At 53.2% G+C, this 14,153-nt stretch overlaps 1 protein-coding gene across 1 annotated transcript in view; it reads right to left on the bottom strand.

Annotated features, from left to right (window-relative positions):
• Positions 1 to 2,522: 2,522 nt before the first annotated feature.
• VSTM2L (V-set and transmembrane domain containing 2 like) overlaps positions 2,523 to 14,153 on the bottom strand; it is a 36,843-nt gene continuing 25,212 nt past the window's right edge. The window contains exons 3-4 of the mRNA XM_072800988.1: positions 12,979 to 13,029; positions 2,523 to 3,946 (exon numbers count right to left, since the gene is read on the bottom strand). Of these exons, the coding sequence (XP_072657089.1) occupies positions 3,674 to 3,946; positions 12,979 to 13,029 (324 nt within the window). The 3' untranslated portion in view covers positions 2,523 to 3,673. The remainder of the gene's footprint in view (positions 3,947 to 12,978; positions 13,030 to 14,153) is intronic.

The raw sequence follows: 14,153 nt of genomic DNA, 5'->3' as shown, positions 1-14,153 counted from the left end.
GATATTTCATATAAATGACATCATACAGGGACACCTGGGTGACTCAGTGGTTGAACATCTGCCTTGGGCTCAGGTCAGGATCCCAGGGTCCTGGGATTGGTCCTGCATGGGCTCCCCAAAGGGAGCCTGCTTCTCCCTCTGCCTATGTCTCTGTTTCAGTCTCTGCCTCTCTCTGTGTCTCTCATGAATAAACAAATAAAATATTTTTAAAAATGGCATCATGCAATATGGGACCTTTTGTGTCTGGCTGCTTTCTCTTAGAATAATGTTTCCAAGTTTCACCTAGGGTGTAACGTGTGTCAGGACTGCATTCCTCTTTATTGCCAAATAATATTCCGGTGTCTGGATATGCCACATTCTATTCACTCGTTCATCAGTTGATGGGTACTTGGGTTGTTTCCACTTTTGGGCTATTACGCATAATGCTGCTGTGAGTATTCATGCACACGTTTTTTGTGTGGACATATGTTTTCAGTTCTCTTGAGTATATACACAGGAATGGAATTGCTGGGTCATACAGTAACTCTATGTTTAACATTCAGAGAAAATGCCAGACTGTTTTCCCAAGCGGCTGCATCACTTTATAATCCCACCAGCGCAGTGTGCGTGTTCCAGTTTAAAATCTTTGCCAACGCTTGTTATTATCTGTCTTTTTGATTCATACCATCCTAGTGTGTGCAAAGAGGTTAGCTCATGATTTTGATTTGTATCTCCCTGGGAGCCTCCCTATTTTACAGAAGAGGAAACTGAGGCTCAGAGACGTGAGGAGCCTTGCTTGAGATCCTGAGGATGTCCAGCAAGGATGGTTAGAGGCAGAAATCTAACCCAGGCACTGCTCTCCCCTGGACTGCATTCCCAATGGAGCAGAAATATTCCCTCTAAGGAGATGGGGGCCCCTGTAAAGGGTGAGCAGACTGGAGATGGGACACATGCCCTTGAGGGGGTAAAACGAGATCGTGTGCATTCTCAGGATTTCCTGTGGAAAGCCTTTCACAGTGCCTGGTGCAGAGTAGGTACTCAGGACCTGTAATTATTGTTATCACCCTGGCAGGAGCCTGTACCCCACCCCCACTCTGCCCAGCCAGGACCTTCCCAGAGGAACCTGGGCTTTTCAGGGCCTGCCTCCCACTTTGGCATTTCTGGAAGGTACCATATTTGTTGAAAAAAAAAAAAAAAAAAGGCTGGCTGCTGCCCTACAGGACCACAGGTCACTGACCTTCCAGCGCAGGGACACCTGGATTTGGCAGTGGGTCCCCAGCCCTGCTTAATAGCTTGATTTATTCATGTCCTCAGCCAGTCAGCCGGTCTCCAACCCACCCTTCCCCTGACTTGATTCCCTGCTTCAGAGAACTGATACAGTCCCTGCCCTTGAGGGAGGTTCACTCAGTCTGACTGCAGGGGGGCTCGAGGATGGGCTAATGTGGGGGTGGGGTGATGGTTCCTGTGGGTACAGGAGAGGGACAAGCTGGGTGTGCTGGCTGTGAGGGTTTCCCCTAAAAGCCCCCCAGAAGGACATGCCCTCAGGTGGGTTCCCAGCAGGACTGTGGCAGGTGGGAGTCTTGTCTGGGATGAACCAAGGGGAATCCAAGCCCAAGGCATTATGGGAGAGGTGGTGATGTTCAGTGGGTGAGGAGGTGATCCATATCCAGCAGAGCAGAGTTCAACAACTGAGTGACCTCAAGCAAGCTACTTAACCCCTCTGAAGCCGCTCCCTCAGCTGTAATAAGGTGCTGGTGATACCTGATAGGGGCAGACGAGTTCCCGAACATGCCGTGCCTAAACATCCGACCCAACAAACACACCCCAAGAATCTCATGCTCAGGTGCACCAGGAGACAAGGGCGAGAATGCCCTCGGCAATGTTGCCAAGCACCCAGATGGGAACACAAATTCTTGTCAATAGAATGAATAAATAAGTTAAATTGTGGGATATTCATGCAGTAATAAAAATGGACAAATTACAGACATGCAACAACATGCATGAATCTCACAAGCAGAGTGGTACATGCAAGGATGGATGTGATAGGATTCCATGCATATAAAGTTCTAAATGATAGACAAAACTCAACTCTATTGCTTAAGATGACATACATGGAAGTAGTAAAGCTGTAAAGAGAACATGAAAAATGTGCTTTCCTTAAACGCCAGGGTGGTGGTTACTCTCTAAGAAGGAGGAGAGTGGGTCTGGTCAGGAAAACACATGGGCTGGGCTGGGGGGTTCTGTTCTGGAGTGCTGTTGGGAGGTGCCGGCTCATCTTTATTTGCTTTATAACATATTTATTGACAAAACAGTATAGACATGTCTTATGCACTCCTCTGTAGGTGTGATTATCTCAAAACCTAAGAATTCAAGCTCTTGGTAACTGGACAGAGGCTGGTTTCCCTTCGTCCTCTCTCTGTGCCCCAGCCAGCTCTGGGTCTGTGTTTTGGGGGGCAGAGAGCAGGAGTGAGAAGCTGCTGAGTGAGGGTGGGTGTGAGCTGGCCCCTCCCCCGCCACACTGCTCCACACAAAAATGCCCCAGAAAGACACTGCCCAAGGTTTTTTTAAACCGCTTTATTCAGGTTGGCTGGTAGTCACAGATTGGATCATGTGTACAGGGTTACCCACACACTCCTGGGCAGAGCCCTCGGCCTCTCCCACATCCCAACTCCATCACTGAGGGGCGGCCAGAGGTTTGAGCCAGTTCCCAGGGGGTGTTGGGCCCAATAGAAATATTTACAAATTACCAGGGGGTGGGTGTCCCCCTAATCAGGAATTGTGAAGGGATTGGTATTGGGGGGCCTTTGGCTCCCAACAGCCCCAGGCCCTTGGGTGGGTGTGACATGAGCCCAGGAGGGGGCTGGGACATTGGAAGCTGGCAGAGGGGGGCTCCTGGAAGAGCCTCGAAGACCCTCGAAGGGGTCCTGCTGGTGCAAAACTCTGCATAGGGCCACTGGGTCAGAGGGGAGAGGCCCTCCTTCAGACTTGCCATGTGAATGGGCAGATTCCTGGTCCCCCCACCTCTGCAGAGGGTGGGACAGGGAGCCGTTTCTTAGGTATAAGGAAGCTGAACATGAAGGACCCCCCCAGGAGGCAGTGGGGTGTCTCCCTCTCTTCCCAGGCCCCCTGCAAGTGACTCTGTTCTTAGGCCATGGGCCCAGAGCAAGGCTCTCCTGGGGGCTCTGTGCCCCAGTTTTTCGCCAAGGTAGAGGCCCTAGTTCTGCTCAGAAGATTCAAGTCCAGATTCGGGGAGGGGTCACAGTCCATTCCCCCGGGTTCAAGCGGGGGATGACGGGGCAGGAGGGAGAGTAAGGCTGGGAGGCCCCGGCTCGGGACAGGATGGGAGACAAGCAAGCAACGCAAAACACTGGACTCCACGGAAGCTGGTGACAGAGAGGCAGCCTGGCCCCGGCGTGGTGCCCGCCCCAGCATTCGGGGTGGTTGTCCCCTTGGTGCGCGGGGCCACCTTCTCCGAGCCAGGTCACCGCAGGGGTCTGAAAAGGAAGGGTTGGGCAGGGCTTACATGCTGAGCAAGGGAGTGGCGGGCAGAGGGCCGACGTGGTGGCCGCAGGCAGTCTTGGGGACGGGGAGGCGGCTGGACCCAGGCAGTCCCGTCCCCAGCGGTCCAGCGGCTCCTCATGCACTCTGTACAGCTGAGGGGCACGGGGCGGGGGCTGGCCGGGTAGGCATCAGTCTAGAGGCTGCAGGCCTCCTCGTCCACCGAGCGCTTCCGCAGCTCCTTGCCCGGCTTGGGGGGCGGCGGGGCGGGCGCGGCGGGCGGGGCCTCGGGCAGGTGCAGGACCGAGTTCTCCCCGGGCTGCACCCGGAGGTAGGCCTTGACCTTGTGGTGCCGGGCCTTGCCGTCGCTGAAGTCGATGACACGGCACTCGTAGGTGCCTTCGTCCGTGGGCTTCACCCTTGACAGACGCAGTTTGTGGGAGATGTTGCTGCCCACCACCTTGACCACCTGGGGAGGGGGACAGAGAGACCGTGACCTGGCCAGCAGGCGGCAGCTGGGAAGAGGGAGAGCACAGGTCCTGGGAGCCCACTTGTACCCTGGGGCCCCAGAGACACTCCCACAGAGGCGCTGGGGGCTTGCCGGAAAGTGAGTCAAATAGCAAAAAAGTAGACCCCACTTCAGTGTCCATCAACAGGACAAAGAAGTGGACGGCAGGCAGTGGATTTGATGGAATACTGGCCAGCAGTTAAAGCCGGAGCCAGAGCCGGGCTCAGCGACACGCAGGGAGAGAGTGATCTCACTGCAGAGCTCCTGCAAAAAACACTCCGTCCTGGCTTCGGAGACACATCTGTGCAAGTGTGAAAACAGCCAGGAGGGAATGCGGTGGCCTCCTAGCAGTGCCTGTGTCTGGGCTGGAGCCCGGGGAGGGGCAGGGACCTAGGAGAGACCTCAGTTAAGTCTCAGCTTAGTGTGAAATGTTCTGCTGCTTTGAACAAACAAACAAAAAAGAAGGCTGATCACAAATATAGCAGGATACTAATAACTCCACACCGGCTGCTGGGAGCAAGAGCGTCTGTAATATTTGTCTTTGTACTTTGACTCTTTGCTTGTTTATTGATTTGATTCAGTTTTTTGATTTTTATTTTAAAATTGAAATATAGGGTGCCTGGGTGGCTCAGTGGTTGAGCATCGGCCTTCGGCTCAGGTTGTGATCCCAGGGTCCTGGGATTAAGTCCCCCATTGGGCTCCCCATGGGGAGCCTGCTTTTCCCTCTGCCCGTGTCTCGGCCTCTCTCTGTGTTTCTCTCCTGAATAGATAAAATCTTTAAAAAGCAAAATAAAATAAAATTGAAATATACCTTGTATGCAGTAAAGTGCATACAGTTTGACAAAACTGTGTTCGTGAGCACCACCCAGAGCAAAGCACGGGCCACGTATAACCCTCCAGACCACACCCTTGTGGCCCTTTGTCATCAGTACCCCCCTACCCTGACTTTATCACTGTAGATTAGTTTTGTCTGTTCTTGAACTCTTTTGCTCTTTTGTGTGTGGCCTCTTTCCCACCAGGGAAAATCAGTGAGGCTGCTCCTGTGGTTGCACAGCTCCGTTTGTGCTTTTTCACTGCTGAATAGTATTCCATCATAGAAATACTGCACAATTTGTTTATCCAACCACCTGTTGATGGGCATGTGGGTAGTTTCCAGATCATAGCTCTTATGAATAAACCTGCGGCGACTATAAAGCTACTATAAAGCTAAGAATTTTTTTCAATGAGAAGAGAAAAAGCAGCTGGATATTTTTATAAGGTTTATCGCTGGGGAAGCCAGGGAAAGGGCCCAGGGGACCCTATGATCTACCGTCGTAACTTTCTGTGAGTCCACAATTCAACACAGGAAGTTAGAAAGGGAGAAGAGAGGGGTCCAGCCTGAAGAGGAGAGGTGGGAAGGGGTTTCCATCCTTCCCTGACCCCTTCTTAATTACAGCCGAAAGGACCCCGCCCTGCCTCCTGTAGCCCCCACCCTGCCTAGACAGAACGGGGATTTCAGCCCCCAGCCCCTTGTCACTGACCTCACCACCAGTCAGCATCACTGCAGGCTCTCCAGGCCCAGCCTGGAGCCGAGTGGACCTCAGACCTGCAGCCTCTGCCCTGAGCCCTTCGGGCCCCTCTCCCCCAGAGCAGGGGGCAGGCATGGAAAACCAGCTGTCACTGTCTTGTCAAGCCCCAGCTCCTGGAGCAGGAGGCTCTTGCTGGTCACCTTTGCAGTAAGGAGGCTGGGATGCAAAAGAGGAGAGTCTCCATGGGGTGCGTTCACTGCAGATGTGCCTGAACCTGTGCTGGGTGCGCATGCGCGCCCACATACACACACACACACACACACACACGTGACTTACAAGATCTCCGGACCCCTTTCATTTCCCCCAAATGCCAAGCTCTTTCTGACCTCACAGCCTCTGCATATGCTGGTCTCTCTGCCCATCTCTCTTCATCCGCTTGACTCCTGTTCATTTTCAACCTCACCTCCTCCAAGAAGCCCTCCATCACAACCCCTTGTGCATCTCCTAGCAGTCATTACCGTTGAAGACCATTTATTCATCTGTTGGCTTGATTTCTGTTTCTCTCCCTGGCCAAACTATAAACACCACGAGGACAGGGATGACACCCCTTTTGTTCATCTTAGTGACCATCTAGGGTCTTGTGCCCTGTAAACAACAACGGCAACATTTGTTGAATGAATGGACTCATTCTAGGGTCCTGCTGGGTGACCGGTGCTGGCAAAGCCAGAGGGGGGCCCTTCCCAGGCTCCAGAAGGGAAGAGGGAAGATAGGTGGGCAGCAGCAAGGAGCCTGGCCCGTCTGAGCCTTCCAGCTGGTCATCACCCCCGTGAAGCCGGAAAACGTGGGCTTGTGGTAGAGCAGGAGGCACGAGGTGGGACACAGGCAGAGTGCCCAGTAGGAAGAGCAGGAAGTTCTCCCAGCCGCCCCTTCCTGGTGTGGGGCTGAGAACCAGCCTCCCTGCCCGGCTCCAGGCTGGGCCCAGCTGGAAGCCGCAGGCCCTGCTGGTTCCATCACCTCTGACCAAGGGCACCGGGACGCCCTGTGGCCCTGCCATGCTCTCAGGCGAGTTAGGAGATGCTGTTGCAAATGCACAGCGGGGAGCGAATTACCTCAACATCTGTTTCCCTCACGGATATTAATTATCCTTCATTTGTCAACCCTACAAGGCGCTAATGGAGTAATAATGCGAAGCGCTGGGAGCAGCCGCTCCTAAGGAGGGAGCACCAGACACAGCCCACCCCTCCCACCCCCAGACCCGAGGCCCGGCCTAGACCCTAGACCGGCCCTCTCCCAGCAGTCTGCTCCCCCTCCAGCACCCTGTCGCCCCCTCCGCCAGCAGACCTGGTGGCCTTCAGAAGGAGAGCCCTTCCTCTCTGAGAGAGGAGGAAGGAGTCGGGGAGGGTGCTGGGAGGCTGGGTCTGATCCTGACCAGTCACCAGCACCCAGGCTCCTGGGACGCATTCATCATGCATTTGGTGGACACTTAGTGAGGGCCTGCTCTGAGCTGGGTGCTGAGGTCACAGCTGTGAACCAGCCAGACCCCAGGCGGTGCTGCATGGACTCGCAGACAACCCAGACCCCACACCGAACCCAGCACCTCAGGGAGGGTCACGCATGAGACAAGGATCTCGCCAGCCCTGGTGTCTACCCCTTTCAGCACGATCTGGAGTGAAAAACCTGTAACAGCAATAAGAGTAGTGCTGGCGGCCAGTGTTTATAGAGCACTTGATCACCGTGAGATGATGTGCTAAAAGCTTCATATATCTTTTTTAAGCTTTGCAGTAACCCTGTGATATAGGCCCTGCCAAGATAGCCTCAGGAAACTGAGGCTCAGAGAGGTAAAGTGATTTGCCCAAGGCCACTCAGCCAGTGACAGAGACATGGGGAGCCTCCCATGACCAATAAACCACAGGGCTACCTTTTCACCCCATCCTACATCCTTGCCTATGTGCCCAGCCTTCCTTGGCTTGGGGAGCCCAGCCCATCCTCAGAGGCAAATCCTGTGGGAGGGAGTCCAACATCCTGCTCCAGCTTCTAAGGGGTGGAGGGAGCAGCCTCTTGGAATTTCCTCATTCACCAACTGGGCCTCCAATGAGACCAGAGAGGCCAGGACGAGAGGAGACCCCTGCGCCTCGGCCTGGCTGTAAATCATAATCACCTCGGCACAGGCATCGACAGGCCTTAGCAGTGCAATTAAGCACCTAATTATGCTGAAAGAGACAAGGCGAGTCCATGCCATGACCAAGTTCAGCCTCCTCCCCACTCACTCACGGCCCAGGCCTTTCTGGGCATGGCAGGGGCACCCCTGGCCCCTCACGGCTGGGATCTTCCTCCAGAGCCAGGCCAGGAAGAATGAGTGGTGCTGATGCATGTCCATGGTGCCAGACCTCTCCTACGTGTAGGCTCGTGGCTGAGCCTGAGACAGACAGGGTGGCCCCAGGAAGGCGTTGGGGTGGGGCTTAGGGGTCAGATGGTCCCTGCCCCGGGCCAGGGCCAGCTCTGAGCCCTGCCACTCCCAGGCCCTCCATCAGCAGCACCCAGACACTTCCACCAGCACCCCCATCCCTGCCCCCACCCTTGTGTCCAGAATCCAGCTCAGGGTCCTTCTGAATCTGGACCCCAGAAGGCCTCACCCACACCAGCCAGACCCTCCCAAATCATCACTGCCCTGCTCCTTCTGCATTCTGGCACAATCAATTCCAGAATTCCACTGATCTTCCCTCTGAATATCACTGGGCCTCTCCTCTTCCTTCCAGAGTCCATCCCCCTTGCACTGACTAGGGTCACACAATGCCCCCGACTTAGGGCCTCTTTCTTCGATGGCTCCTGGCAGTGGCTGACTGGGCCCTTTGGGGTCTCATCCCCACCTGCCCCTTGGCCACACTAGCCTCCTGCAGTTCCTCCAACACGCATACCCAGCCGAGATCCCTCACTCCTAGTCAACACCTCTATACTTCAGTGCTTACTTTAAATAGCACCTTCTCCAGGAAGCCCTCCAGACCATCCAGACTAGGCCAGGTCTTCTGTCACTGGCTCAGACTCCCAGGGAGCTCTCCTCATTTTGTGGTCACAGTTGTCATTTTACTTCTTATCATGGGTGATGACTGGGTTAATATTCATCTCCCACACTGACCTGGGAGCACCTGAGGACAGGGACCAAGTGTGTATGACCATGGCCTTCTGAGAGGCATCTTCAAGGCCCTCAACCTCTCTAGGGATGCTTCAGGCATTCCTGAGATGGATGGAGTGGTTTTGGCTCCATGTGAATCTCCCCTCCCTGGAGGAGCTCAGAACATGATGCCCTATGTATACTGTGGACCACTGCAGGAATTTTAAGATGGAAACACCGATAGCAGAAAATAAAAATCATAATAAACCATGAGCCACCACTTGGCCTGTTAATCCTTTGTGAAGGATGCAGACTTTGTGCACCACTCCAGCTGTCCCAGCCCTCCACCAAAACACCCAGGTCCACATGTGCACCACACATGCAGAGCCACTGGCCAGGGTTGGCAGGGGCTTGGCCTGCAGAACCACTTGGTTGATCTAACAAACAGGCCTGTCTTATAGCCATTCATGGAGATTTCGTGGAGATTCCAGAGGGAGGCTGCAGATGCTTCTTGATGCCCTTCAGGGCTGTACCTAGCTTTTGGGGCCTGGCTGGAAGGGGTGCAGGCTTCAGGATGAATGGGCCAGAGCACTGGGCCACATGTATATGGGGACCCTGGGGGTCTAGGGCTCTTCCCCACTAAAGCAGCTATACGATGAAGGCAGGTAAAGCAGGTTGAGGGGGTGAATTTCAGCTTGCCTTCAAATTAGGAAGTTGGGAACCACTTCTGCTTGCAAAACTGGTTAAGGGGAAATTAACCCAAACTCTAAAACAGAGAACTTCAGTTAAATCAAAGGAAAAACTTCCAGAACTTGAGAACAGTCAATAAGAAAAATAAGTGGTCTGAGCCACAGAAATGAGGCTCCGAAGGTGAAACCCTTGGCATATGCCAGTTACCAAGAAAGATGTTTTTAGGCCAGGGGTCCTTCCCCAGGTCCCAAGTGAAATGAGATAATTCCTGTAATATAAAGTGCTCATCATGGTTCCTGGCATATGGCAGGCACTCAATAAATGTTAGCCGCTTTAGTATTATTATTATTATTATTATTATTATTATTATTATTATTTTATCACAGATGCCTGTCCTACTACATAACTGATCTCCCTACAGGATTCTGAGCTTTTTGATTCCCTCGCCTGTTTCCCGCAGAGAAGATGGGCCTCCCTTCATGCTCCAGCTATCCCCCACCTGCTGGGAATAGGAGTCTTGTGATTCACAAATCCATATAAAGTTTTCACTCTAGTAACCACTGTTACAAGGCATTCTGGCTGAGGGATGCTAGGTGCTGGCCCCACTGTGTCCTCCGCACTGCCAACCCTGATCCTTCCCGGGGTTACCATGGCAGCCCCAGCAGGTCATGGAGCCCTTCCACACCAGGCTCCTGGAAGCTGATGGTACTCCCTCCCCCAGAACCTGGGATCCCACAGCACCCACGCCGCCGAGCCAGTGTGCTATGCTGTTTAGCTCCCACAGTGTTGTTCAAATTAGGTTCCAACAGTTAAAAATCAGGAGCTGCCCACTGCAATCAGGACTTTTAGAAGACAGAAGCCTACTGGGTTGAATTCCTGCCTGGCTCAGTTGGCTCCTACAGATATAGGGCCTGGGTTCTAGGCCCCATGAGCCACCTTGTGGCTTCCACACGAGCCACGTTGTGCCTTCATGTCACCCGTATACATACAAGTACAGGCACAGATGCACATCATGTTGGCATGTCCGTGTATCAAAATCTGTGTCTGGGCTTATACCACAGTTGGCCTGGATGTGTGTGACTGTCATTCAATTATTTATTGGGCACCTACTATGTGCCAGGCGCTGCGCTAGGCTCTGGAAACGTAACAGTTAATCAGGCAGGCACAGTCCCAGCCCCACTGAGTCTGGGAGTGTGGGGGGACAGATAGGAAACAAACACACACATGGATGATTGCGTATGGAAATACAGGCAGCAGGGAAATGGGATGCCGGCTGAGCCACACGGTCAAGGGGCGCTTCCTGAGCTGAGCTCTGAAGGAAGAGAGAGGGAGAGTTTTCTGGGCAGAGGAACTGGCCCGTGCAAAGGCCAGGCGGTGGGCAGGGATGGGAAGGGAGAAAAGCAGCCAGAGTTGGGACGGGAAGGGGAGCCAGGTCAAGCAAGATGAGACAGCCCAGACGGTGAGCAGAATGAGTTGAGCAAAGCCTTGAAGGGCCATGGAGAAAAGTTTGAGCCTTCTAGCCCGCGGGAAACCGGGCTGTGCATCTGCTTATAGGCGTCGGCGAGCTCTGTGTGCATTTAAGAACTGTCATGTGTGGGATCCTGTCTGGACAAGGAGGTAGCCGATGGCTGTGAGTTTCCTCACCAGACCCCTGGAGCCCCAGCTGGTGCAGGAATTGCAGGGGCTGGGGGCGGGGAGTGATGGCATAATCACGCTGAGCACATTTATTTTATTTAACTAATTTGCATCTTCGCATTCCCCTCACGTGGGGCCTAGCAGCCTCGAATTCTAATCCTCTAAGTCAATTAGATTATTCTTCCCTTTGCCTGAGACACTCCTTAAACCGCACACAAAATCATAGGAGAGTGAGTTGCAGGTGTATTAATATATACACAGATCTCTATCTACCCAGGTTTAACTGGTGGGTGTTTGGGCAAGAAATGGGGCATTGCATATGGATGTGCCCTTGGCAGAGGGTGAGGGTGAGGGGCAGGGGTAGAGGGGGAGCTGCAGCTGCCCTAATCTGGAAGAGGCTTGAATTGCCAGACCCCAGCTGTGAAGGGCCCTGGAGGGGTCAGACTACGCAAATGTTGCTTTAAAGGCCCTTGTTCCCCAGGGGTGTCTGGGTGGCTCATTGGTTGAGTGTCTGCCTTGGGCTTGGGTGGTGATTCCGGGGACCTGGAATAGAGTCCCACACTAGGCTCTCTGCTCAGCAGGGAGTCTGCTTCTCCCTCTCCCTTGGCCCCTCCCCTGCTCCTTCTCTTGCTTGCTCTCTAATAAATAAATAAAATCTTTTTAAAAATTTGTATTTATTTATTCATGAGAGACACACAGAGAGAGGCAGAGACACAGGCAGAGGGAGAAGCAGGCTTCCCGCGGGGAGCCCAATATGAGAAACTCGATCCCCGAACTCCAGGTTCACCGCCTGAGCCAAAGGCAGTTACTCAACCACTTACCCACCCAGGTGCCCCAATAAATAAAATATTAAAAAAAATAAAGGTCCTTGTTCTGTAATCTGCCCACCTCCCATTAGGGTGGCTGCAGGAGCCTCCTCCCTGGCCTCCCTGCCTCCGCTCCCCCATCTTCAGTGCCCAGCATGGCACCCTCCCTCATGCCTGCTGATGGTGCTCACTCTTTGCACTGTGATTTCTGCTCTAGGGCAAGGCTCCTTGGTGCACCTGTGTCTCCTTGGCCTTGGGGCCCGGAGCTCCCTCACAAACCCTTGAGAAGCTGTGGAGGAATCAGCAGAGAAGAGTGAATTTGGAGGTCACTCCCTTCACACACACACTCATACCCCTGTGGGCACCTGCACTTCTGATGTCACTAGCGGACTTACTAGCCTCCTGCCAGGCTGACCTGATGCCCCAGGCACCCATCCAGCCCAGCCCTAGGGCCACACATGTCTCCAGGCCTGTCCCCTGTGCTCAGCATGCTCTTCCCTTCCGCCTCCCTTCTCAATCGTGCTGGCCTCTCCCAGGCCCAACTTTGGGTGTTCCTCCTCCACAAAAACTGGCACTTCCTGAGTCCCCTGAGTCCCCACATGCGGCCCTAGCAGCGTCTGGAGACAAGGCACTCAAGCCCTAAAGTCAGGCAGCTCAGCCACGTCATGGCCTCTAGTCAATCTCTGACCCCTCCAGGCCTCAGGCTCAGTCCCTACCTGGAAAAAGGGCGAACACTTGGCTGTTCCCTATGGCTTTGTAGCAATGATAAAATGAGTCCAGGCATAAGACCGGCCAGTACTGAAGTCCCTTGGCTATAGGTCTCCCGCCCCACCTCACCCACAGGAGCCACATGACCCAAGTGACCGTGACATGCCACCACAGTCATGATGGCCCGAAGAAAGCCAGCTTAGTCACATCAGACCCTGTTAGCTCCCCAAATTAAAAATGCTGCTGAGACAGACACAAAGCATCCAGACCACACACAGCCTTGGCCCTGACAGGAGAGAATGTGTCTTCTCTCCCCTTGTCATTTTTTTTTTTTTTTTTGTGCCTGTCATTCAATGAACTTGAAAAATCTGCATCTTTTAAAAAACAGAATGAGGCCATTTTTTTCCCCTTTCTTTTTTCTTCTCCATCTTCGTGCCCAAGCTGCCAGCTGAACTGGACCTTTTTTTTTTTTTTTTTTTTAAATTACAGCTGTGTCCTCCATTAGAGCCGTTGCAAGAAGTCATTACCAAAACTCACACTTATTTTGGTGGCGTCCTTCCCTGTGTCTTCCTGCTGAGATGCTTTTAGCTGTTGGGAGGGAGCGGGAGGGGCAGAGAGAGCAGAGACAAGGCGTTAGCATCATGGGGTGGGAGTATGGACAATAGCTAAGATTGTAGCTGTGACAAGTGATGCTCTGGGGTCTGGAGTCGGGCGTCCCTCAGCTCTGTGTCATCTCAGGGTGGGGGTGAGTCAGAGCAAAAGAAGATGAAGAGGGTGCCTGTAAAACTGCATGTGCTATGCATTTAGATATGTGGGTATTTAGGGATCTGTGGGGGTGGGTGAGCCTGCCTGGTGTGTCTGTTGGAATGTCTGTCTCTACCCTTGTGTCTCTGTGAATGTGTTTGCATTTTGAGGTGTCTCACACCCATGATCGTGTGTTTGTGGCAAATCCTGTCAGAGTCCTGCCCACATGGTGTTATACCCTGCAGGCTGACCCCAGATGCTTCCAGTTGCACATACCTGCAGGTCTCTGCCTAAGGACTTCCTCTGACCCCCGTGGACTCCTCTGAGCCCTGTGAGGCAGGCTGCAAGCGTTGAAGAGAGGTGACACTCCCAGGAGCAAGACAAAGTTGAATACGTATTTGTGAGGGGCGCCTGGGTGGCTCAGTCGATTAAGCATCTCTGTGGCTCAAGTCATGATCCCGGGGTCCTGGGATAGAGCCCTGCATTGGGCCCCCTGCTCAGTGGGAGCCTGCCTCTCCCTCTCCCTCTGCCTGCTGCTCCCCCTGCTTGTGCGCTCTTTCTCTCTGTCAAATAAATAAATAAAATCTTTGGGACACCTGGGTGACTCAGTGGTTGAGCATCTGCTTTTGGCTCAGGTGGTGATCCCGGGGTCCTGGGGTCGAGTCCCACATCAGGGTCCCCACGGGGAGCCTGCTTCTCCCTCAGCCTGTCTCTCTGCCTCTCACTCTGTGTCTCTCATGAATAAATAAATAAAATCTTTAAAAATAAAATAAAAAAGAAAGTCTTTAATACATATCCGTGAATATGTTAGAGGCTACTTCATGAACACGCAAGAATGTGTTGCAGGTGTGTAAATGTCCGTGTTCATATGTGAACGTGTGCGCAGAGGTGCATGTATTTATATATTATTTGCATTTACCCAAGTGGAGGAATGGAAGTGTCTTCGTTTGGGCTCCCCCAGCAGGAGA

The sequence above is a fragment of the Canis lupus genome, chromosome 26 (genome assembly GCF_048164855.1).
Source record: "Canis lupus baileyi chromosome 26, mCanLup2.hap1, whole genome shotgun sequence".
Classification (NCBI taxonomy): domain Eukaryota; kingdom Metazoa; phylum Chordata; class Mammalia; order Carnivora; family Canidae; genus Canis; species Canis lupus.
Note: the sequence above shows the minus strand (reverse complement) of the source record. Positions and strands in the feature narration are given on the sequence as shown.